General features: G+C 27.4%; 1 protein-coding gene across 2 annotated transcripts in view; it reads left to right on the top strand.

Moving 5' to 3' along the window:
• The window catches only part of sli (slit guidance ligand), a 725,932-nt gene that overhangs the window by 650,327 nt on the left and 47,709 nt on the right, over positions 1-27,896 (top strand). For both annotated transcript variants that reach the window (XM_075365250.1, XM_075365249.1), the window contains exons 12-14: positions 16,449-16,520; positions 18,369-18,535; positions 23,008-23,158. In XM_075365250.1, the coding sequence (XP_075221365.1) occupies positions 16,449-16,520; positions 18,369-18,535; positions 23,008-23,158 (390 nt within the window). The remainder of the gene's footprint in view (positions 1-16,448; positions 16,521-18,368; positions 18,536-23,007; positions 23,159-27,896) is intronic.

The following is a 27,896-nucleotide window of genomic DNA, read 5'->3' as shown; positions in this document are numbered from 1 at the left end:
TTTAAAGTTTTTCAGTTACCTGGGATAGGAGGACTGATAAGGGGTGATATACTAAAAACTATTGGGTAAATTTCATTTTTCTAAGATTAACCGCTCAACTAAGAGGTCCAAGGTTCGAATCCCGGTCAGTCATAGCATTTTCACACACGCTACAAATCATTCATCTCATCCTCTGAAGCAATACCTAACGGTGGTCCCGGAAGTTAAAAAAAAGAAAAAAGTCTAACGGCTGAAAAGTTTTTTAAATTCTCATATTTTGTAATGATGTATAATTATAGACGTATAAAATAGTAGCTAATAAATAAAATGAAAAAGTAAATAAAAAGCAATTCATTTGAACAACGACCATTCAACCTTAAACGCAAAATCAAAACTTTTTTTTTACTTCTAAATTAAAATTCCAATTCAAGATTGTTATCGATGAGATTTATTAAGATGAATGAATTTTTTTATTTTTATGGCTGTCGATATAGAAAACGAAGTGACATAAATATATTTATTTTTCATCTTAACACCTGGAAATTGTTAATAATTAAAAAATGTATGTAATACTTGTGGTTTGTTTGTGACTTGTCATTCGTTCGACATCATTTTTATAAAAGGAAAATAAAATTGTTTAAATAGTGAATTAATATCATTACTGTATTTTAAAATTTTGCATGCCAAATACACATGTTTTAGGTTGCCAAATTTTATGGTTTTTTTTTTTGTATTTTCGATCAGTATCAATTCGAGACCGAAATTCAAAAGTTCAACCAAACCCCTTTAAAGATATTTAATAATAACCTACTTTAACCTCCGGGACCACAGTTAAGTATTGCTTCAGAAGATGAGATGAATGATTTGTAGCGTGTGTGAAAATGCCAATTTGACCGGGATTCGAACCCGGGACCTTAGGATTAAAGACCGAAACGCTATCACTCGCGTCAAATAATAATCTACTTACAAAAATCAAAAATAACTTTGATTTAATTTAAATGCAACTTTTTTTACGGTGTAGTAAATATTGTATTGTTCGGGAAGACTTTGTTTGTAAATTTCACAAATACATTGTTCATTACACAAGCACTTCAGTAGATTTTATTACAAATCAAAATATATACGACAGAATTATGTATTACATTTATTACCTGCGTTTATTATAAAAACTTATTTTTATTTACAATATAAAACTAAAAAATACTGTAATTCTAATTCAGAGACATCTAGTGGGCGAAATAAGTAAAGTAGGTGTTTCTTGTTATGTGGCAGAATAATATATTATTTAACTCCAGTCGACGTGGATGGTATATTCAAAGGCGTTGCAAAATTATTACAGTGAGGTAAAAGAAAACTCAATTAAAGGGTGGACAAGTTACTATTGATAGTAACAAATCATTTACTTAAATGTTCTCTTGTGCGCTTCTTATGGACTTCTAACGATTACTTAAATCTTGAATACACGTTTTTAATCTGATTATTTATTATTATTGTATAGTTGTATTCAAATAAGGTCTAAGTGTTATAATTTTCATTTATTCACTTGTCATTTAACTAAGGTAGTAATTTTTCAAACTAATCAAAATTAAAATTACATTATTTTATTTTTTATTTACAATTTATTATCGTCAATTAATTTTAATACAATCAACTTTATGTTGAAAATAAAACTTTTTTCCTGTAGCCTTATGGAAACATATAGATTTTTGGCTTTGAAAATACGAATACAATCAATATTTCTATCAATATCAGTGCGAAAGACTTTGCCCTGATTTCTATGCATTTGGTAAAATTAAGCCAGACTGTAATTCTTGGAACCCAAATTAAGCAGTAAATTTTGTGATTTTTATCTGAAATCTAATCTGAAAAAAAAAAAAAAATAAAAATAGGATCCAGAATTTTTATTAGTATTTTTTTGTTGTTGAGAAATCTGGGTTAAAAGACAAAAGTTTGGACCTAAAAAAACAAACTTGGCGTAAAGTAACTTTGTTAAATGGGTAATAAACACAAAAAATTTTCAAATAAAATTTGTAGCGAATTTTTTTTTTTTTTTTAATTGTATGAATTAAGTCCACCGAAACTAGATAGAAATATAATTTTTTTCAAGTTTATTAAACACAAAACATATATTTTCAGTAGTTATTTAATTTTTAGTGAGTTGATTTTATTTTTAGTGTTTGTATTTTTTATGGTATTTAATTGTTTTGTAGTTTTAAAAATGTTATTTTGTTTAATGTCTAGTTAAAATCTGCCACATTTTGATATTTTTTTAGTTCTTTATGTACATTTTTACAACAACCCGAAGTTTTTTACGTCAATATTTTTGTGTTTTAATACTTTTTATAATGATTTATCACAATCCTGTCCTCTCCATTTAAAGATTTTAAGTTATTCGTTCCCTCTGGGTTTGAAATTTGTTGTCTTACACCGAAAAATTGGTAATTTTGAGGTAGAAGCATTTATATAATTTCTGTATACTTAACATTTGAAAAGATATTTAACGGCTGCTATACCTTGTTACCACCCTAACTACCTTCTTAAATATAATTTATCCTACTTTATTTGTTCTTCCTTGTACGAAGTAAAGGAAGTATTTTGATCGCGAAAATTTTCGGTTTCAGATTTCAACGGAAATATCCATTTTGACGATCCCTGAATCTATTTTGACTAGTTTCGACGTAACGTCTGTACGTATGTATCTCGCATAACTCAAAAACGATTAGCCGTAGGATGTTGAAGTTTTGGATTTAGGACTATGTAACATCTAGTTATGCACACCTCCGTTTGATTGCAATTGAGTGCAACTTGATTGCACTCATTGCAATTTGGATTTTGGAGTTTTTCATAACTGAAGTAATAAGCCCTCATTGAGGGCTTTTCAACGATTTATCATAAATGGTACTTATTTTCATCGGTTCCAATGAAATATTTGGATCTTACAAGGGGAAGGTACATCGGTTCAAATTCTACTTCATCTCCTTTTTTTTACTTTTCTCTTGTTTTTAATTTAAATATATTAATTTATAAATAATTATTAACGTATTATTGTAAAAACATTTTTACGATAAATAATAATTTTATAATAATATAAAAAAAGAAAAACATGAAAAAATACCAGACGTTATTAATGAAATAAAATTTTATGTACTTTTCATGTTAAAAAAACGTGTACATGCAATTTAACAGGCGTACAAGGAAATGATGTGGTGTCCGTGTCACATTTTTTTAATTTAAAAATATTGAAATAAAAATATACATATGTGAATAATTTACGATTTAAGAATTCTATTCATAAAAAAATTAATGTAGAGTTTATTGAGAGATTTTGTTATAGGAAACTGGTTTGATTAAACCATTAAACTGAATGTAAAAGAAAGTTTGCATAAACTTAAAATATTAATTTTATCAAAATCTTAAAAAAAAACTATGTGTAAAAGAAAATAAGGAAACAAATGAATATTCTAAAAAGTATATGTTATTTGAATTAATATATCTTATTTGTTACCGCATAAGAAAAAATTATATAGAATTTAGTCGAGGCCGATAAGTAAGGAGTTAGGGAGATATTCGATATGATCATTTCATTCAACAGGTAGTACGATATTCTACGGGGTTAGAATACAAAGTAACTACTCCTGTTTTTCACTCTCCCTTCTTTGTTACGACAAATACACGTAGCCTCTGATAAAATCTACTCGCAAAATAGGATAGCTTCATTTCTGCTCCGTCGTTCCTAATATGTAAATCAAGACGTGAACAAATAATTCACATTCATGCAAACTAATGCGGCTTATAAAAACAAATGAACTTTTTTATATTCGGTGAATAATAACTTAAAATTGCCTGAATAGGGTGAAAATAAAATCTAAAAATCTACGTCATCATTGTTTGTTAATTAACATAATTACGCATTCATTAATTTTAAAATTATTTAATGAATATTATATCAAACATTTTTTTAGTTTTTTTTTTTCTAATGCTCATCTCTATTTTATTCTCATAAAATTTTGCTATTAACCTATAAAAGCAGTGATTAAAAAATACAATAACTTTGTGTTAGGAAAAATTATTTTTTATTGTTTGTTAATTGTACTGACTATGACTCAGGTCAGGTGGTTGAAGTAATGAATAGTATGAATTCACTACTAGATGATAGAGAGAAATACCCATGCTCCTCTGTGGGGGAGGGCCTTCTAGATTCTTGGAATGTAGTGATCTCAAAAAAATAAATTTTGAAATTTTTTTTAGAATATTGTCGGTACTGTAGAACAAGGCTCTTCGCTACGTATAGTAATAAAGTCTGAAAAGTTATCAGCCTCAACATGAAGATGGCAGCACTCGTCAACAAAAGTTAGGGAATTTATTGCGCATGCGTTTAAAGTTACTCACTAAAATCTCAACAATTTTCGACGCTGAGATGTTACTTGATAATCGTTTGAGTAAGTCATTGTGAGTGTTTTGTAAAAATTGAAAAAATCGAATATCGTGCCGTGATTAAATACTTGCATTTGAAAGGCAATACGCCTACGCAAATTAAAACCGAGTTGGACGCTATTTACGCGGACTCAGTCCCATCATTTGCCACCGTGAAAAGACAGACAGCTGAGTTTAAACATTGTCGTACCAACTTGGTTGATGATGAGCGTTCGGGACCGTCAAAAACTGCAACCACCACGGATATCATCGAAAAAGTTCAACAAATGGTACTGGGTGACCGATGAATTAAGATTAGAGAGATAGCAAAGGCTATGGGCTTATCGAAAGAACGTGTTTGTCATATATTAACTGAAGGATTGGATATGCGTAAGCTATCCGCGCGTTGGATGCCGCGTTTGCTCACTTTGGACCAAAAACGCATTCGAATGAACATTTCCAAGGCCCTGCTGGAGCAATTTAAGCAAAATGAATCTGATTTTTTTCGTCGGTTCATAACTACACCTCTACACTCAGACGAAAGAACAGTCAAAACAGTGGACTGCAAAGGGTGAACCTCGCCGAAAAAAGCGATGACGGTCCATCGGCCGGGAGAGTTATGGCGACTGTTTTTTGGGATAGTAACGGAATTTTATTAATTAATTATCCTTAAAAAGGTAATACAATAACGGGACGGTATTACGCATCATTACTTGACAAGCTGAAGGCAGAAACTGCAAAAAAAACACATTTGAAGAAGAAGAAAGTGTTTTTCTCTCAGGACAATGCGCCTGCTCACACTTCGACAGTCGCCATGGCTAAAATTCACTAATTACCCTTTGAATTGGTTGACCACTCACCGTATTCACCAGATCTGACCCTAAGTGATTTTCTCTTGTTTCCTAACCTTGAAGTTTTTGCTTGGAGGAAAGAGATTTTCATCGGACGAGGAAGTTATCACATACGTAAACATCTATTTTGCGGAGAAAGACGCCAGCTACTATTTGGAAAGGTTAAAAAGATTAGAGCATCGCTGGAAAGAGTATATCGACTTGAAAAGAGACTGTTGAAAAATAAATATACTTGACAAAAAATACGTCTTTCTATATTAGGCTCAAAACTTTTCAGACAACCTAGATAGAATTTAACTTATTTTCTAATCCCGCTGTTTTATTTATAAAGAAATATCCGCATTTTCGTTTGCAAATGTTGAGTTTTTTCAACCACTGTACAACTCATAAAAGTTGTATCTCTATCTGAAATATTTGAATCGTGTTGGAATTACTCAGTACGTAGAACTGGTAGTATATTGCAATTGGTCGTTTTAAGTAGCAAGAAGCCAATCCCTTTGTTGCATATGTTTTTGTAATGATACGAGTATTACTCGTGCCTCCCCATTGGTCTAGAAATCTATCCTCACCAAACGTACCCTTCGGTCCAGCATCCATCTAGTTCGTCAGTTGAAATTACAAAATTCAAAAAACAGTTTACAAAGGTGAATTTACAAAATGAGAAATATAATAGTTTTTATTCTAAATTATTTTATTTATATTTATTTATTTTGTAACAGAAAGGCATAAGATTATAGATTTAATTTATTGGGGAAGAAAAAATGTTTTAACTCGTAATTAAATAGTCTTGCTTAAATTTAAGATGAAAATTCATAAATCAGGGCTGATTATAAAGTTCACTTGTTAAATACTCTGATAAACGAACATTTATAATCAGTTAAAAGCAACTACCGTTAAATATAAATATAATTTATTACTTCAAAAAAAAATAAATCTCTAGTTGGAAGTATAATATAAGATTAAACAAACGAAGCTACACAGAATTTAGAAATCTTGTTAAAGCAATTAATAATACAATGTAATAGAATATACCATATTTTTCCTTTTTTAATAAAACTAGTATAATGACCTTTACGAATCGAAAATCCGTGATGTAATATTGTACTTATTACTTTGTAAGTTTAACCCTCGATTTTTATCGTTAAATTCGATTTTACCAATCGAATTTATTTATGTTTTATTTATTCCTTTTTTAATAAACTATTACAATCTCTTCTACACTAATCCTTTATATTTTTTAAAGAAGGGATGAGAATTAAAAAAAATTGTTTCATTTTCAGTACTTTCATTTACATAACAACATTTACTATTAAAACAAGCTGTAGTTTTTTGTTTTTTTTTTAATTTTATTATTTCAAGTACATTATCAGATTTTTGTACGCTACCTAGTACTATCAAGTACTGCTATCTTTTTCTTTCTTTTTCCTGTTTAGCCTCCGGTAACTACCGTTTAGATAATTCTTCAGAGGATGAATGAGGATGATATGTATGAGTGTAAATGAAATGTAGTCTTGTACATTCTCAGTTCGACCATTCCTAAGATGTGGGGTTAATTGAAACCCAAACACCAAAGAACACCGGTATCCACGATCTAGTATTCAAATCCGTGTAAAAATAACTGGCTTTACTAGGACTTGAACGCTGTAACTCTCGACTTCCAAATCAGCTGATTTGGGAAGACTAGACCAACCCGGTGGGTTAAGTACTGCTATCTAGCGGTGCGATTCATTACTAAATACATTAAAAAATGACTAAATCGACATATTCGAGTCCCGCGGTTCATCAAATGGAAAAAAAGTTGTCTAACAAAATTCGAGGTATTTTTTGAAACTATTCTTTATCCACTAATCTAAATGAACTGAAATATAATGTTTTCACGCTTATTTATTTTTCTCCCTTTTTTCATTTCACTGTTAGGTTAGGTCATGTTAGAACTGTAAACGTAGTTCGTTGACTTCGTCGCCTCTTACCGACGAAGTTTTAACGAACTCCATGATTTATAAAATTTTAATTAAGAATAATAAAGGTATGGTACTGAAAAACAGAAGAGTTGTTTATAATTTTTACAATGATCAATTAAAAGTGTAATTCTGCAATTAAAGGTGCAGTTGTAACGATTAACGATCTTCACGAGGAGTTGTAACGCTTCTTATCCGAAAGATGCTGAATTCAAATCCAGGTTAGACTTGAAATTTGTTCATACCCTACAAAAAAATTCATCTAAAAATCAAGAAACTAAATCGGTGTTGGCCTGTTGTTTCTAATGTAAATAAATAATATTACAAAATAAGGTAAACCAGCGGTATTAAAAGAAGACAAAAATATATGTAACCTCTTCATATTACTTTTAATTTACGTGTGGAAAAATTATAAAAATAAAATGTTTGAGCGAAATAACAGTGCAGAAATAAAAACAAAACAAATCGTTTGTTAATAGTTCTGACTTTAGTTGACGTCAGGTCGATTAAAGTAATGAATAGTATGAATTCATTAGTAGAAGATAGGGGAGCACCCATGCTCCTGTACGGGGGACCTCCTGGGTTCTTGGAGTGGAATGGAGTGTAGTGACACCAAAAAACACATTGTTTCGAGGTAGGAGGTATATTTGTTCAGTCTATTTGTTATGTTTAACTGCTAAAAAGTTATTTTGGGATCCCAATACTTTAACAATTACTTTGTTAACTATATGTGTATTTCCAACAGAAATCTATAAAACAACATCAGACTCCTTTCGTTAACTATAAAGAAAACGAGAATAAAAATTGTTCTTAATTTAAAAATATCAATACAAATTTAAAAAGAGACCATTTATAGACCATATAAAAAAGATGATATCCAAGAGACGTAACGGTAGCAATATTTTTTTAACTTAATTTTTAAAAAAAATTTAATTCTCAAAATTTGCAATTGCTTACAGAACATTATTATTCTATAGGCCATGATTTGATTTAAATCAGTTGGAAACTGACATTATTGTTTCTTAACACATAACGAAAGAATATATTTGTTATATACTTATATACTTTAATGTCAGTGGCGGCTCGCGTATAGGCACTGTGGAACAGCAGCACCCCCTATTTCTACTTGAAATTATCGATAACATTTAATATGAGTCCTGTTTTCTTTAATTCTTTCTTTATACTTATGCAATATATAATCCTTAAGCTTAATGTCAGTAGTCACTCCCAGCTTATGAAAAAGATACAAAAATCTTTGTATGGAACTTTGCGCTTCATAGTTCCAGCGGCGTGGTGTTTGGCTGTTGTGCGCATGCGCACATAGGAAGCTGCACGCGGGGCTGCAAGGGAGAGACAACACTGTCGCTCCCGCAGTGCCGACCCTGGTGTGCTGGTGGAAGGTTTTTTTTTTTTCTTTACTTCGCGTGTGTATGGAACGTTGTTCCTTGTTCGTTCCCTTTTCTAGTTTATTCGGTGAAAGGAATATGAAAGCGGTTTAGTTGTTTTTTCACTAGTGAGAAGATGGCGGAAAGCAAGGGCTCTTTGCCAAATCTGTCCAAAAACATGCTGGAAGGGCGAAAGAGAAGGTAATTAGTAAAAACTAATTACGTATTTGTTTCTGTGTACATAGAAATTTAAATTAAGCACCGTTGGACTGTGGTGTTTTTAAGCGGACATTTTATTAAGTTATTATTTAATAATACCTAAAAATATTATCTGTATTGACATTTTATTACTTATTCGGTTAAACCGAATACAGGTTTTAAGCACATATTGTGCTTAAAAATCGTGTACCATATTCTTAAATATGATAAAGTGTAGAATTAGATTATTATCCTGCTTCCAGCTATTTTATTTCATTAATTTTTTTCGGTTCTTTAATTTTACAGAAAACTCTAACCTTGGCCTTAAAAAGGCCAAGAAAAAAATTTTCTGGAGCAGCACCCCACTAATTTTAAGTACGAACCGCCACAGTTTAATGTTCACTTAATTTTCTTCCTAGATCTTTCGTGGGTAATACCTTAGATTCTACTTTTTTATTGATTTTTGACCCGTTTTATTTATTTATCTTTTATTAAGAATTTTCTTTCAGGCAAAAAAAGTACTGATAAAAGGAGAAATAATGAGTTATTACTCCTTTTCTTGAATAAAACCAATATTTTTATTAATGTATACGTAAAATTTCAATATATATATATATATATAATAGTTATTAAATAAATGACAGGTTAGGTGTTTTTTTTTTTTTACTTTTCTTTTATATTAAAAGTTATTCAATACACTTTGCTATTATTATATTTTTATTGATTGCACTTATACAATTTAGAGTACTGTCCCAGATACATAGCTTGACAATGAGACGATTCCATTAGCAGCTTGAATCCATCAATAAGTATAGCAACCGATTCTTTTGTTACTAAAATAGTATTAATGTATTTTTCGAAGTGGGATACTGTATACCGTTTGTCTTAAAATCGAAAACTAATGGATATGTCACTTAGCATTTTAGTTGTTTCCATTAAAGAAGGGAAAATGACATCAATTGTTCGATTTTTTTTTAACAATTATAAAATAGATATATATTATTAATAAAGAATATATATATAAAGAATATATATATATATAAGTGTGCATGATAAAAAAGGTTCCTTATCAATTAGAAATTATCTTGTTATTTGCTTACAATTATATACAATTGCACGTTAAAAACATTCATTAGTAGGTGTCAACAATTGTTTTTTCTTTAGATGTTTTATTTTGTTAATGTATCTGTCGAATGTAAGTTGAATGACCACTTGTGGTTACTATTTTGCGTGATATTTTTTCCTTTGTTTACGTATTTAGATAAATATCTTTATTATTTCTTCGCTTTGTCACGCGATGAAACTGTTAATGTAATATTTAACAAATTCAAGTCACCGCTTGCTTATAAGAAATGCAACCACTCTAAATTTCTTATAAAATGATATCAGTTGTACGTTTAAACCCTTTTTTAATCTAAAAAACTTTTACAAATCTATAAAAATAACATAACTAAGCACTTATAATGTAAAAATTACACATATTTTTCTCTATAAAACTTTAACGGATGTCATAATTCATATAAGATGCATATAGATTGTTATATTCATTTTATTTTTTTAAATAATCTTTTCGCAGTAGGCCGAATTCTTTAAGGCTCATTAGATGTGATGTAGGCGTATATTTTAAGATAAGCTGACATTTTTGTTGTTGTGTTTTTTTTTTTTTACATTACTGCCCTTAAACATGCATCTCTTTATAACAATCCCGTTACTTTTTTTTTGGCGATTTATTTGAAGAGCTTAATAACTCGCTTCATATTAAGGTAAAAAAGAAAAAAAAACCCGTAGTAGTATTTTACTCCTTGATAGCCTTTCTGTTATCTTTTGAATTTTCATTTAATTTTTGAAATGTCTTCTAAAAGTTTAAAAACTAAACAAATTTTCATTAAAATCGGTTATCCAGTCAAAAGTTATTAAGTTAAATACGCCAGCACACGTACATACGTATACGAATATTACCCTCCTCCGATTTTTTAGGGGCGGGGGGGGATCCCTGATTTATGAAACGTCTAAAAAAGCAAAAAAAGTCAAGTCCTTTTTTTGTCTAGAGTTATGATGCCAGAAAAATGAAAATATTTATATATACTGATAAATTTAATAAATATGAAATTAGTAAAAGAAAATTATCATTTTCCTATACAACAGCTTAACTTTACATCTAGTTTTACCCTTACGTCACCATTTACTTCTTTCACAAAAATAATATTATTTTTCGTTTCATTGCAATCTGTTAATGTATTGTTAAAAGTTTGTTCATAATTGGAAAGTTGTCATAGAATAAAGAGAACAAATCGTAGTTTTATTTGTGTAATTACAATGACATTATTATCATTATTCTTGGTTATCAAAGAGAATTACTTATAATCATTTTAATAAAGTTTGAATCACATTTATTTAAATTTTCATTTAGAACGTTTACTGAATAAAACAGTATTTTATCCTTTAAAAAAGCAAGCCGGCTTTTAAATAGAATATTTATAAAGTACAAAATATTTATAAAGAATATTTATAAAGAATATGAATAAAGTACAAAACAAACAGCCTATTTATGCTGGTCCGAGTTGCTTTATTTATTTATTTGTCCAATTTACTTATATTTTTTTTCTCAAAAAGAAAATTTTATGTAGTTTTGTTTCTATAATAATTGTTCGTATTTCTTATTTCTACAATGATTTCTAACAGTTGATAAGAATGTAATATTTCAGTCTATACCGTTTTATTCCTATTAGAGGATTTGCAACCACCTTATTTCTACTCGTCCGTCAGGCTTTTTATTGCTTTTGATATCAGGTTGCAGCGGTTCTGAAGAGGGTATCACATAAAAAAACACGTTTTACAACTTGCCTACCGGTCCTTAGACACCGACCCTTCTCTCGTAAAGTGATAAGAAGACCTGTACGTCACTTTTATTGCGCTCGCTTTTTTCTGGTTGCTGCTTTTTGTTACTGTTTACTAGCCATAATGTTTTAAATTATCTATAAAGAGTTCTGTGTAATTTTACTTTGACTTTTTTTTAATGAAAATAACACATTTTAAAATATATACATTTTGAATGCATAAAGAATATTACCCTTTGTTTACATTTTTTTATGTTTTCATTAAAAGAATATCATAAGGATCATGTGAAATAAAATTATGATCGTATATATTATTTTTTCGCATTTGATACATGAAGTAATGTCCAGCATGTCATCTGGATCGTTAGACTGGTCCGCCTGACGATCCCAGGGTTTCAAATTTAGGGGGCGTCACTTAAAGCTAATATTTTAACATTTAATATTAAGTTTTTAAAGCTGGAATAAGTTAAAACTAACGGCGAAGTAAAATATGAATCCCATTTCTTGCTCTTTTAAAGGTGAAATATATTTTTTTAAATATAGATATGAATTCAGAAAACTCATAACTAGTTTTAAAATGTCTGATTATTATTTATATAATACAAATTGAATATAAATATAATATATATATGAATTTATAATATCAATATATTATATTTTATTACAATATATATTATATATACTGAATGCCCCATGAAGAAACGGAGAAACTTTCAGAACAAGTTCTACTGGTGAAAATAATGAAAAACGTTTATATTAAAAACATAGGTCTGGAAACGTTAATAAAAAAACCCCTACTGTAATTTTTGTGATGCAAAATAAGGAGTAAAGTTGATTGTTTCTTATGTAGTTTGTGCTGAGAAATAAGATAAAACAGGTCCCAGAACTGTAACTCCACTAGCTTTTATGATATCCGACGTAAAACACAAGATTCGGTGTCGAAAAACAAGTTTTTTGTAGTTTATAGTAAAATAGCTTTGTTAAATGAGTAATAAATGCGAAAGGTTTAGTAACAAAACTTGTAGAGAATTTAATTCTGAGAAAATTAGTAAAAGCTTTTAAAAATCGGTTTTTATTGAAGCAAGGCAGACGAGAAATCATAGACAGAAAATCGTATTATACTAATAAATATATTTTTAAAAACAAAATCGCCAATTACTGAAAATAATTTTAAAAGAAATACAAAATTTACAAACGAAAGGGTCATTTCCAAAGTGTTCGTTTTCTGTGGAACGCCAAGTGAATCATCGTATTAATGATGAACATCGCGTGATTCAGCGTAACCCAGGCACTAGTACAAGACGAATACCATGTCCCACTGGTTTGTCAGAAAACGAAGTAAGGCGCATCCTACGGAAAGAAAATCTTTATTCTTTCTGCCTGCAGTAAGTTCATAATTTGTGGCAAACAGATTATCCCCAGCGTTTGGAAAAAATAAAAATGTTTAATATGTTTTAGAAGGATGTCTTTAAATTTATTTTTATAATTTTTAACATTTGTATGTAAATTGTTCTGTTTAAAATATTATAACTTTTCCGATCCAATTTGTGTGTTTTGTTTCTAATTAAAGTTGAACTTCTCAAGTTTGTGTTAAATTTTAATCGACGTTATTTACATCAATTTTCTCAGAATTAAACTCTCTACAAAGTTAACTTCAATTTTTATTTGTTCATTAGTAAATTAATAAAGTTATTTTATTCCAAATCTAAAAAAGTATACTTTTCGACAAAACTTTTTCGTGTTTTATCCCCTTTTTTTTCTTAAAATCCTAAGTAATATAGAGGTCTGGAAGCAGTTTTATTCAATTTCTTAGATCAAAAACCATAAGGAAACACCAAATTTACATCTCGATTTGTACCTCAAGAATAATTTTAGTACGGTTTAATTTGACAGAGGGAGCAAAGAGCAGGGCTAAATGTTTCGCGAGCTGAAACTCGCTAGCGAACAGTTTTCTGACCTACGTTTATATGATTCGTTTTCTTACTTTTGGCTGTAGAATCATTTCTCGAGAAATTGGCTTGCTATTTGAAATCACCTGTTATATAAATACCTAAAAATAGCGAATTTAGTAGCCTCTACAGAAATAAACACGATGACTCGTATTTTTACAATTTCTACAATTCCTTTCTTAGTGTGCATACACATCGTAAGAAGATCATTTAAATAATTTTTCATTAATTTATCTTCAGTAGTTTTTATCGGGCATTGATTATGAATGACTCATGATATGTTATTTTATACATATACGCATAGATATTTAATTCACTTTTATAAGATTGTTAATCAGTTATATTGTTTGGTGAGCTGTATGATATTATGTCTTTATAAAAATATTTAGTAAACATAATAGAAAAAAGGAAATAAAACATATTTTAACAAAATGAGCAATAAAAGAATCTGTGCAGCAGTAAGGAAATGCTTGAAAACTTAGATAATTTGTCAACAAAAAACATAAATTAAAAGCGAAAGAAATACAGGAAGCGTATAAACCAAGGAAATAAAAACAATGACAAAATCTGTTGATTAATAATAAGAGTGGAGAATATTTTCTATGAAATGTTGTTTTGAGAGACAGACAAAACAGGAAGTCTCTAAAGAGGAGATAAATGAAGGAGCAAATGGAAGTAAAAGCAAATGTGAGTCAAAGAGATATGAATGTATTATTTTTTAAATCCTTATGTCATGTTTTAAAGTTGACCAGTTAAATTAACAAAATAATCGATGGCCAAGTTGTTAGTTGAATTTTATATTTATCTTTCAAATATATAGTAAAATAATTGAATTTAATATTGTCAATTTGTAAATCAGAGAATGGTAGTGTCTTAGCCTTTCATCCGGAAACTCTGGGTTCGAATCCCAGTTAGGCATTTTTCATATGCTACAAATTTCCATTATCATATGACTAAATTATCAAATCAGTCAATACTCCTCATCTCATAAACAAGCATAAACAAATAATTTATTGTTCATTACATAATAGAATACAATAGAGTGTAAAATACAATTACAATAAAATACAATGTAAACTAATATACAGTGGTATAGATTACATCAGGAATTGTTAGATATTTTATTCTATTATGATAAAAAAAGGAATTGCTCCAGTAATTTGCCTGGATAAATCAAGCTATACTATGTTAAGACACACAGTTAATTTATAAAATTAAAAAAGATGTAATTAGAGTTAAAATTAATTATTTGAAATATAAATACTTGAAATAATATTAAGGTAAATACATAAAAATAAATACAAAAAAAAACTGGTAAATTATTCTGCAATTTACCATTGAGAAGGCATTAATGAAACTTACTTGAGCACATATTTATGTACAATTTGAACAGAATGCAAAAAACTCTTCTTTTTTTAAGATTTTTTAAATTAATATTTAAAAATTATCAACAGAATTATTGTTTTTATTTTTCAAAGAAAATTTTTTAATTCTATTTTAAATAAATTGGTGGACACATTTTTAAATGGTTCAGTAATTTATTAAAAACAGCAAGAGAAACATAAAAAAGTCCTTTCTCAAAAGCTGAAGTGTTAAGTTGAGTTATGTAAAAATAGTTTGTTATCAGGTTTAGTAGTAAAGATGGATATTGTTATTTTTTAGGAATAAGTAGTTATTCTTTTTAGCAAAAATTTCATAATGATAAATATAAATATATGGATAAGTAAAAAAAAAATTACTTAAAATCGTCTATATGATTCATACTTATAGGCATCAAACAGTGATTGAACAGATCACTTCTGTATCTTTAAAACTTATTCTAACTTTTTTAAGGACCCTTACAAGGTACTATTTTACTTCAGGTAGGAGTGTAAGCATAATAAATTTCTAATAATGATAAAAAGTGTAGTGCTTTAATAAGGTGCTTCAAAGCAAAGCAATTAATCAAGTTAACTCATCGCTTTTAGTATAAAAAGAAAATTAATTAACAAAAAACCTTACTATGACAAAAAATATACATGAGGTAGAATTTATAAGTAGTTAATTGACCTAAAAAAATGAGGAAAAAGTTTTTTTATTTATAAATAATATCATAATGAAATAAGTTTTAGACATTCATATAAAAATAAATTACAAATATTTAAAAATAAATAAATTATGAATATTTAATTTAACCGCTTGTGTGCATGTAGATAATAATATGATGTATTTTTTTTTTTAGTATTCACAAACAGTTGATATTTTATTTACTCTAAGCTGAAGTTGGAGGCCTTCCATTAGATAAGCTTAAAATTTTAATGCCTCCATTCTGGGTTTTTGTTTTCTATTTAGAACAATGGATTGTATATATATATATATTGGTTCTAGTCAGTAGAAAAAACATCTAATATATTCATGACAAATATTCAAAATTACACATTTTAGAAGTAATTGGGGAAAAAATGAATTAAGGTCAATTTATTTTTTTTAACAAAATAACTCCAAGTACATTATAGTATGAAAATAAATGAGGAGGTATCAGTCAATAGTCACTGTTTTATATGTAGTACACCACTATTTCAAAGCAGGGAAAATTCTATTTCATTTACATTTTTACATTTTATTTGTATAATTGAAAATGTAAAAACAAATTGCAAAAGTTACTTATAACTTTTAAAATTGATTACTCTAAAATTTTATATTTAACATTTTCTTAGTATTAGGCTACATTTTTATTAATTACAGGTATTAATATTTATTTTTATAAATACATTACATCATTAGAAGTTAATTATTAATCTTTTTGTGCTTTGTATATTTTATTTACCAAATTAAAATAAAAAAATGTAAATTATTAACAAGCGATGATAAATAATTAATTGAATCCTTTTGTTTTCAGATCACTATATGATAACAACATAAAGTCTCTAGCTAATGGTACATTTGAACCAATGAGAAGTATTCAAACACTGTAAGTAGTTACTGTGATTATTCTACATTTTATCACAGACTAATACAATTTGTATTTATATAACTTTACGTATTGCATTATTATTTATTTGAATATATGAATACATGAAATAGATAAATACTGAATTAGCATTTTTGCAAAAGAAGAAAATACAATATCAGATAAATCCATGCCGTTATTCAATGAGAATGAAAATCAGATAAACACCAAATCAGAAAATTAAATAAATCATGTATATTTATATGTATGCACTACACAAAAAAAAATAATAAAATCGTACAATGTATTTAAAAGTAATCTTCATTTTAAAATAAGAATTGTTTAAATTTATAGTTACATATTTTTTCAATTATAAATAGATATATCTTGTTAACACATCATGAATTACCTTATTATTATTAATTTACCAATAAAAGAAGACCGTGTTCTGTTCTTAATTCTTAATGAAAATTTTCAAACAGCATAAAGAAGGATAAAATCATTGTTAATCAAATGAGGTCTTGATAAGATGATAAACTACTTCCCTTCGTTAGATAATAACCTGATAACAATGGTTTTTCAGCGCCTGGATTATCTCAGGGAATACCATTCTGGAGAAATGGTTGTGAAGTATGATAAAGTGTAATGATCAAAGCCATGTTTAGTGAAATGATTCCTATACAGTAGATGATTGACGTTAAGAAGGCTGGGTTCTGTTGGAATATTTTATTGAATAATGACTGTTACAGTCAATATCACTTAAAATAGATAATAAACAATTTTTTAAAATTTATGAAAAAAGTAATGATTAGGCTTAATGTGTTTCTAAGTTTTAAAAAATGTATTTAATCATTTTAAGGTACGGTAAAAAAGAAGAATGTATATATATATATATATATATATATATATACATTCATATATATATATATTTCATATATATATATATATACATATATATATATATTTATGTATATCTACTGAATTATTTATATTCTAACTGTCTTTCATATTCTCAATACATAAATAAATTCTCTATTGTTAAGTATTGTACTCATCACCATTATGTAATTATGTCACATAAGATACTGCATGAATAGAGAATTACAATCAGGCAGATCACACTTTGTTAAAGGTAAAAACCAGACTTATCCAAATTATTTTTCTTTTTTTAGTATTGGCTTTTAACAATAGAAAAGTCTCAAAAGCATTTTTATCTCACTTTCAAAATGCATGCTCTTGCCTGCATTTTCCGGGTGTAAACTCTACCTTCAATTTAATATTTTATTGACTGAATCACTAAGAAGTTTACTTATGGTATTTATCTAACTTTCAGTATGTGGAAACAAACATACAGAAATTTTCAGATCACTGTAGTTACAAAACTGTAAAATAAATTTATATGTTTTATGAAAGGGGAAAAAATTTTGAAAATCAGAAGAAGAAACACCAATTTTTTCAGTTTAGTATATATTTTTTACTATTATAATTATTTTTATTTTTCATTTACGAAAATGAAAAACTTAGAATTGCTGCTTTGATAAAGGTTTTCTATGCTTCCAATTAAATCTGGAACTTTTTCATTTTGTTATCCATGTAATTGTTAACCTAACATTCTAATGCGATTTATATGATGTACAATTACGTTATGATTTGAAGAAAATATTTGCTTGTTTATTTTACTATTTATCATCATTCTCATACCTTCATTTCCATATAAACAATTTATATAACTTAATTTCAAATCTTTTACCACTTAATTTTAAAATGAATATTACATAACCATATCTTAAGTATAAGATAGGTAAATGATATAATTGTAATATTTTTAATTTAACAATAGTAATAATTTTTGTTTAACTTTAATTGTAGACATCTTGGAAGAAATCCTTTTATTTGCGATTGTAATCTTCGTTGGTTAGCGGAATATCTGCACAAAAATCCTGGAATTGAAACATCAGGAGCTCGTTGTGAAACACCAAAAAGGATGCAACGAAGACGGATTGAGGCGCTCAGGGATGAAAAATTCAAATGTAAGGGTAAGCACAGCCATTCTATGACCCTTCTTCTTGGATTGAACGGTGAATTTTCCCTACTAACTGTTCCTAACCTTAAATCATATCCATATTTTGTCCTTGTTTCTTTGTGCACTAATTTTTTTTTAAATCATAATTATTTATTAGATTATAAGAACTTGATTAAAAATTATAATCTTTTAATAGTATTTTTTTATTAAATCAATTGTTATTATTCACTGATCACTCAAGTTAATGTAGTTTAATGTAATTAATTATTACAATTCTAAATCTTCTTGTTTTATTACAAATTAAATTTTTTCTCATTCCTAAGTTTTTACTCCATTATAAATTTATTTAAAATAATAAAGTTTTAATTAAGTAACTTGTAATTTATAAATATTAAATAGAAAATATAACATATATTTGTAAAAGTTTTCTAATCGTAATTAATTGTAAATAATATTAATTTATTACAAGCTGTATGTATATACTTATCCTTTACTTATAACTGATGCTTTTATTTTATTTATTTTTTTTTTTAACATTTATTGCACAAAAACTTTTCTGTGTTCTAATTCCTTACGAACTAATATTAAATTTTTGTATAGAGAAACGGTTAAATTGTTTGCTGCTAAATTAACAGTCTAAAGAGTTCAGTATGCTTGAAAAGCTTAATTGCACAACAGCATTTGCACGTTATTTCAATATCTAATGAAAAAAAAGTATTCCTGTTGTTTATTTTTGTCTTGAGATTTAATATCACTTAATAAATTAAGTTCATAATTATTGACATTTTAATTATGTTTTCTATTAAAAAAAAATGAAAGAAAAAAATTAAATTTAAATGATAATTAAGAATTCTTTAATTATAGAAGTTGTTAACAAAACCTTTGTTTTAATAAACATATTTTTAATAAAATTTTAATTATTAATTTTCCTTAAAAATCTTTTATCGGTATTTTCTTTGTTTAAAATGTTTGTTTATATTTTATGTACTTCTTATATCTCAAGTTTTTAATTAATAAATAATATAATAAAATATATTTTTTGTCTAAAAAATTATAAATTTCCGAATTTGTATAAAATTATCAATTTTGTTTGATGTTTTTTGTATCATACTTTATATAGTCAAGATTTTCCTATCTGTTCCTTATCAATCCTATGTATTACATTTTCTTACCGTTTGATACTAGAGCTTGGGTGAATGGCTTTTTTTAATGGAAATTGTGTATACAATATGAAATTATGATGTAATTTACACAAATCTAATGCAAATTAACATTTATGTAATTTATTTATTTTTATTCTTTTCTGTTATCTATGATGAAAAAGATTATATATTTAAATTCTTGTGATTATAATGTTTAGTTTCATGTCATAGATCTTTCAAATTATTATATACTTGTATATAGTTATTCTGTTTATTGAACTTGGTGTTGTTTCTAGACTAACCTACCTTTAAGTAGTTTTGTCAACTGTGATTTTGTGTATTTGTTCAATTATTAAAAAAATAAATAATTAAATACCACCCACACTTTACTACTACTATCTGATTAAATATTATGTTATGTTGAGTTTGAGGATAAATGTCTCTTGACATGAATCTTCAAATTTTCATAACATATATATATATATGTATATAAACTCATTAGAATTGTTTACAGGCAGAGAACATGTGTGGAAGGTACAGTTTGAGAAAAAGCAAATTGAGGAAGCTCATTCTGGGCTTAAGAGAAATATTAGAAGCTAGTCATAATAAAGCTACCTAATGATCTGGAGAAGGGATTTGATGATGTAGATTTGATAAAAATATTAATTTCTTTAAGAAATCTGGACTGAAATTTAAGGAAAGAAGATTTACATATAATCTCTTCAAGAATCAGGTAGAAGATGAAAAAACAGAAAGTGTGACCAAGAAAGAAGTAAAACAATGTCCCTATTGCTTTTCAACTTGTATGTAATACAATTGACCAAATTGTACAATAATACAATCTCTTTTTTTAAAATAATTTTTATAAGATTTTAGTTGAATTCTATCACACTAGATAGTGTTTACATATATCCCTCCTTTAGTTTTTCTCCGTTGATAAAAGATTAATAAGTAAATGATACAATGTTATCCTTATTCATATATTCAAATGTTTGTCAACATTTGCATGCCCTCATTCAATTACAGTTTAGTACTAATTGAATAATGATAATTTAGAAGGATTTGATAAAGAGAACGATCGTTTTATTTATTTATTATTGTTTTTACTGGAATCTGTTTCTAAATCTATTTCATTTTTATTTTTGTGAACTGTCTATTCTCTTTGAAGATAAAGTACCATCATCAAGTAATGTATTTTCTAATTGTTTTTTTTTCCTAGATTGTGATCATGAAATAGCTAATGGTTATTTAAGCTAAAAACATTCAGTATTCTAATTGCAATCTTTCTTACATTTTATTTTAAAGAAGTTGTATTGTAATAATATATAGAAATTAAACTTCTTGAGTTATCATATTTTTTTTTTTATTTTTACGTATTAGAATTTTTGTTTTACATTTAAATAAGTTATAAGATTATTTGTACCTTACTTTTAAAAGATAAAAGGTACTATTTATAAACTTTTCAAAAATAAGCTAATGACCAGTGGCTACTTTTAATGTAATAACGATAATTTTTACAATACTTTTATATTTTGATTTAATAGATTAATCACTGTCATAATTCCACCTAAATTTATACTGAGGTAAATATTACTTTTTTACAATCCAGAATTTATTAGTAGGTTTCCTGAAGTTCAATAAGATTTAGAATTTCAGAAAAATACAATTCTACTCATAATATACTGTAGTATTCTAGAGATGCACTACTAAAAATCAAAACTTTAAGTAAGTGGCTACATATACAATCAATATTATGTGTTACAAGATCAACTATATATATATATACTGAAAATGACGTAAACTATTTTCTTCTGGAGTCACTTCATCTTCAGCAGTCACTGCTGTGACTATTGAGACTGCTAGGTCAGCCAAGGAATCCTGAGGTTGAAATCTTCTTTTCATGATGTTGTCTGACTTTTTTGGTAAATATGACTCAACCTATTTGTGAATCTTGCACTTTTATAGCTACCAAACTACAGTTTGTTGATAAGAGTCAGTGATTAGCTAAGTTATTGGTTAGATTAGTGAATAGTTGCCTATCTCAACATATCCAACACAATTCTCAAAATAATAAAATCTCCTGATTGGCTGTTTCATGTCGGCTTGTAATGCAGTAACTTAATTATATTGGCAATTATGAGAGTAACAAAGAGAAGATATGGGTAAATATCTATGTTAAAGTAATTACAATTGTTTTTACTTACTGCTTTTTTTAGTGATCAATGAATTTTTTTGCAAAGATCTCTGCTTCTTTTTGATTATTGAAATGAAATAAATTATTTTACTTTAATGACAGATAGCAAGCATCTACCTCTAGAATTTTAAATTTTAATTATGTTTTTAATTAATTTATTATAAAAAATAATATAAATAAATAACATGGGTTAATAAATTATAAGAGGAATTTGTTTTTTTTAAGTAAAAAACCATTGGTAGAAGTGAGTAATCTTTTAATCTACTTTCTGTACTGAATCCATTATGTTTACTTTAATTAGTTTTTAATATGTTGCTGATGAACTATTCTGTTGCTATTCTTAATATGAGAGCTATCTCAAAATTAATTTGATAGTAAAAATTGTTTGATGAAAAAAACAAGTGGGGAAAAAGATTTTGTTATGAAAATAAATTTCCTACATATCAGTATAATTTTTCTACTCGTTACTATCTATCCACACTCAGGTACATATTGCACCATAATACCAACTTTGTAAATCCTCATTGAAGAATTGTTATCAGGGTACCACGCATTTTTCATAAGCTCCTCATTGGTTTCAAGCGTGGGTGAAAGTATGGTAATGGCCAATCAGTTGTATTCATTTTAAAGTTCAGATATCATGAAATGACATTAATCACGTAGTTTTGCCCAACTTTTAAAATGAGTTCATCAGTCATGATTGAATACCATCCTCTCCCCTCTCATCAAGTACACATCTCAGCACAACTCTAATTTTCCAGCCCCCAATCTCTCACATCTTGTAAATTACAATATTATTACCTTTAACTCAAAGTAATTGTCAATGTGTCTGAGCAGTCTCTTTGTTCTACTGTTTACAAAAAAAATTTAATCCTGTCACAGCATCTTACAAGTTGGAGGAACTACAATGCAAGGTTCCAATTTTATTGATTACTTCTTCTATGAACAGAATGGTCACCAGATGGGTATAATACAAGATCGTAGATGCTCCTATATGGTATGGTGCTATAACCATTACTTTATTTTCCAACAGCAATCATAAGATTGCTTTGAAATAGCCCTCATATTTTGCATAATAATTTGTTGTTAGTAACAAATGATTGTAGCACTCAATGACACATAAAAAAATTTTTTTAATACTGTTGACAGGTGTAGAAGAATTCAGAACTCGTTATGCTGGAGACTGTTTAATTGACAGCGCTTGTCCCAGTGGTTGTACGTGTGACAATACTATTGTGGATTGTTCTGCTCGCGGTCTGAAAGAAATACCAAAAGATATACCAATGTATACCACAGAATTGTAAGTTAAAATTATAAATTAATAATAATGATAAAAATATTTTTAATTCATTCATTTGTTTATAATTAGTTTTATTTATTTATTTACTTATTCAACAAAATCAGGCTGTTGATCAATGATAATGAATTTTATAGGGTGATAAATTCTATACCTGACTTAGACCACAGCCCAGAACCTCTGGATGCAAGGCAGGGGTGCTACCATTCTGCCAGAGAGATCGGTAATCTGGAAATCTCAGTGTATACAAAGCAAGATTTTAGAACCTAAAATATAATTTAAAAATTAAGGTTTAACTTATACATTGAGGCTTAAATTAAAATATTCCAATTTTTATACTTTATTGCATTAAAATAAAGATTATATGTACTTTCATGATACTTTTTGTTAATATAAATGAGGAAGTTCAGAGATTCAGTAGGATTTACATACTATGGCTTAAATACACTTGATAGCCATTTAGCTCTAAACCTGTTGGATAACAATATGGATGTTAGATGGCTAAAAACACTTCATGTTCTGGCTTCAGTGATTTGTGACAAGTCATAAGAGATGAATTGTTGTTGATAACACAACCATCATGTCATATACTACCGCTTGATGTATACCAAATTATTTTTTTAGTAATTTGGTACAGTGTGCAGTATTGTGTTCAATATACATATTACTGTTGTTACTGCTCTGCATATCATCATTAACTCCTGCTTGTCAGAACTTAGTACTGTCATTATTTATATTGTGGATTCATATTTTATATTATTGACTCATTTATTATTGTATTTTCTTCTCTTAATGCCTTCTTAACCTTAGCTATCTTTTATTTATGGTGGCCATTTTATTGTTTCTTTTATTCCTATTTTTGTTACTGCTATCAATTGTTCTGTCATTATAATTTCATGAAACTGTTTTTGAGATTTGACTTTGGATGATCGTTTTCATTCTTGTTATAATTACTCATTCAATTTAATTATGATTTCAAAATATATTTTAAGAAGCCGATTATAAATATAGCTAATTAGAAAAACATTTTTTTTTAATAATGTTCATGTGCATGAATTACAAAAACAAAATAGATTAAAACTTTAACAATTGTGTGAAGAGAAGTTTCTAGAAACTGAAAGTGCAAGAACATGAAAAAGTGAGAACAAGTGAGTGAGTTCTTCCTTGTCTCTCTTTCTAGAGTAGAGAGTGAAGAATTTAGGGACAAACAGATGTAAAAGAAAATTTGAGAAATAACAAAAGGAGGAATGGATAGTGTTTTTAGAATAGAATAGAAGGTTTGAAATAAGAGAACTTTCAAAAATAAAATAATGATTGAACATCTTGAATGAACATGAGATAGATTGCTATGTAAGTGGAAACTCTGTGGGATATAAATTCTACTGAAGGTCAGTTAGTAGAAGTGGTGTGAAAACATTTGAAGTTACTATGATGACAAAGAGAGTTCATAAGTGAAGAATGAATCATAAGCGTATTCTGTTTTGTGATAATAAGTGCAATAATGTTCTGTTCTGCGGTTAAGTCCAAGAATTTATTTTTTGAGTTCATTGTGAACACAGGACAAGGTAAATTTGTTAAAAGTATAAGCTTGTTTACTTCTGCAAATAGTAGAAAAAATAATACTTATATAAAGTTTGTTATTATTTTGTAACTGTATTTTGACTGTCATAATCATAACTTAATTTTGAATCAATCTTCATTAGTTATGGTAAAATTTATGATTGAACCAGAACTTATTTGTGATGTATAATTTACTTATTCAATAAAATATTAGAGTATGTGTAATATTATTGTGTGTGTTTGTAATAGTGGATTGAGATTTCAGCTACTAATGTTGCATCTATGAACAACTAATTTGCATTCATATGCAGATCTCTATTAATCAAGCAAAACCCAAATTAAAGTGAAGTTTGACTTAATACGCCAGTATTTTGTGTGTGTGTGTGTGTGTGTGTGTGTGTGTGTGTGTGTGTGTGTGTGTGTGTATGTGTGTGTATGCAACACACACACATACACACTTATAATAACAAACTAAGGCCTTTAAATTAAGAATATTTTTATGAATTTATCATTTCTATAGAATTTTTATAAAAAAAACAAAAATAATGATCTCTAGAAGCATTTATTAAGTTCATCACTTGTAAAAACTGAGTAAAAGTTGTTTTTCATAATCAGAAAACTAAAGCCATTGTTTTCCAAACATACTGAAACCTCAGTTGTTAGAAGTTTTTTCTGTAATATCTTTAATGGAGTATAAATTTGTAGAATGAAAGAATAATGTATTTTAGTAGAATTATTTGTTATTGTAAATATCAGGTTTTTTCTTTTTTAATTTATAAATGTCCCCATAATGGCTTAGTGACAGATAATTCTCTGAAGGTTTGAGGTTTTCATTTCTCATGTCATTTGTCATCCAGTAGATTTTACTTTTCCCAACATGTCATTATTGATTAAAGGTTGCTCATATGACTGCCTTCAAATCCATTAGAAGTTAATTGCTTTTTCAGATGATTTTTAACAGGTTGACATTTTTTACTGTTGTTGTTAAAATGATGATGACTTTCTTTGTAGCTTTAAACTTGATTTAAAGGCAGTGATAATATATTTATATATTTAAACAAACATTACTACTATCTTGCTGTAATAAATGTAATCTGTGTAGTGAAACTTGAAACTAAGGGAAAATTCAAGTAAATATCTAAAAATATTTGTTTGTATCGAATCATTTAAATAATAATACAAATAATGATGAAATATTACAGGATTTGCTTCTATGAAAGTGCTTATTGGTTCTTTGACTGGTACAATTTTTTTGTTTATTTCAAAATTCTAAAAACATTTTAATTACAGCTTATAAATTCAATTTCGTTTTTCCTAATAAAAATGTATTTATTTTTACATTTAAAAAAAGAACAGGCTGCAGCCAAATTACAGTTTCTTGATATTAGATGAATTTTGAAAATGTATGAAAAATGCAAGCGTGAGTGGAATTTGAATCCAGAACCTTCTGGTTGAAAGACAAAGATGCATCCACTCCTTCACAGAGGTTGACTTGTTATACATGAATGTAGTTACAGTATTTTAAAATTCAAAATGTAGTAAATCATTATGCGATAAATAAAATTAACATTTTTTTATATTCATAAAACATTTTCAAATTTTTAAAAAGAAAAACCTGATCAAAGAAAGAGTTACAAATAAATAATTTACCATTGTAATCATGGTTATTAAAACTGTCAACAAAATAGCATAGAATTGACGTATAATTGGATTATATATATATATATATATATATATATCAATTCACTGCAGTTACAGCTTCCATATTATCAACTTAAACATAATCTTTCTTTTTTTTTTTTTTTGAGTTAAATTTCCTAATTTAATGTAGGTTTTCCCTAGGGATTTATAGAGTTCATTTTGAGAACTGTAAGCAGTAATAAAATTTAAATAAGACATCTGTATCATTTCATAGGTATATGTTATTGCATTACAAGGTAAATTATTTGAGAGCATTATTGAAAACTATATAAAATATGCTATACGTCAAAGATTTTTTAAGGGATTGAATTTTTTTCCTTTTGAAGATAATGACATATAGAGTTTTTCTTTCTCTAAAATATGTTGCTATCTGTTATTAATCATTACTCATGATTTTATACAATTCACTTTTGCTGATAAGATACTTGTATTAATGAAATTAAGCAGATTGTTTGTATAGTCTTCACTAATCAAGAAAAAAAAGTTACAAATGAGCCAGTAATATGCAGGTGTATTGTTCCAATATTAAACTCCCAACAGATGCTAAAAAAATAGTAATGTACCAATATTAATAGTAATGTAACGCAATGTACCAAAGGTACATTGCGTTACACTGTCTACCTGTTATGTTTATTTTTAATTTAAACACTTGAGTCATTAATTTCTTTTAAAGCAAGAAAACATCTTCTAAAGAGTAGAGAGGTTTGTTTCATATGTTTTTAACTAATTCTATTCTGAAGATAAAATACATTTTTTTGTGAAAACATGTTTTAAAATAAAAATGATATAAAAAATTTGTTTCTCCCATTCAGTTAAAAAATCCACATTTCCATATAAGAAGAGGACAAACTATAGTGTATTATAGGTATACCATACTTATATGTGAATTTATATAATTTACTACATACAAGTAAAATATATCAGTAAAGAAGATTAAAATAAATATAAGAATAATAAATTCTAATAAAAAAGAAGTTATTTTGTAGAATATATAATAAATTTATTTATAGTATATATTAAATACTAAAACTTAAAATTTTGTTTGAATATTCACACAAAACTGTATATTTAAAACAAAAGAAAATAACCTTAGCAATCCCATTAGTGGGCAGTTAATTAATGAGTGGTTTTCTATAAATATCTTTACTGCTGCCTTATAATGTGGCTCTGAGGTAGCACTAATCATAGTTGATTTGTTATTTCATAGTTTAGAAATGTTAGTTTAAGAATTTAATTATTCACTAATAATTATCTCCAATCAGAATTAAACACATCTAGTGACTTATTAAGGAAGACTGTTTTCTTATGTCTTCAATTTTCTTGTGTAAAGTTGTAAATTTTGTTAATAATTTAGTATATTCTTCATTCAGAAGTGCACTGGTGCAGGAACACACCAGAATGTCATTCCAGTTCTTTTTGGAAGAATAAAAATGTCCTTTTACATAAAATTTGTTTCAGCATAAAGCTGATAAGAAATATA

This window comes from Lycorma delicatula, chromosome 5, assembly GCF_047948215.1.
Source record: "Lycorma delicatula isolate Av1 chromosome 5, ASM4794821v1, whole genome shotgun sequence".
NCBI lineage: Eukaryota > Metazoa > Arthropoda > Insecta > Hemiptera > Fulgoridae > Lycorma > Lycorma delicatula.
Note: the sequence above shows the minus strand (reverse complement) of the source record. Positions and strands in the feature narration are given on the sequence as shown.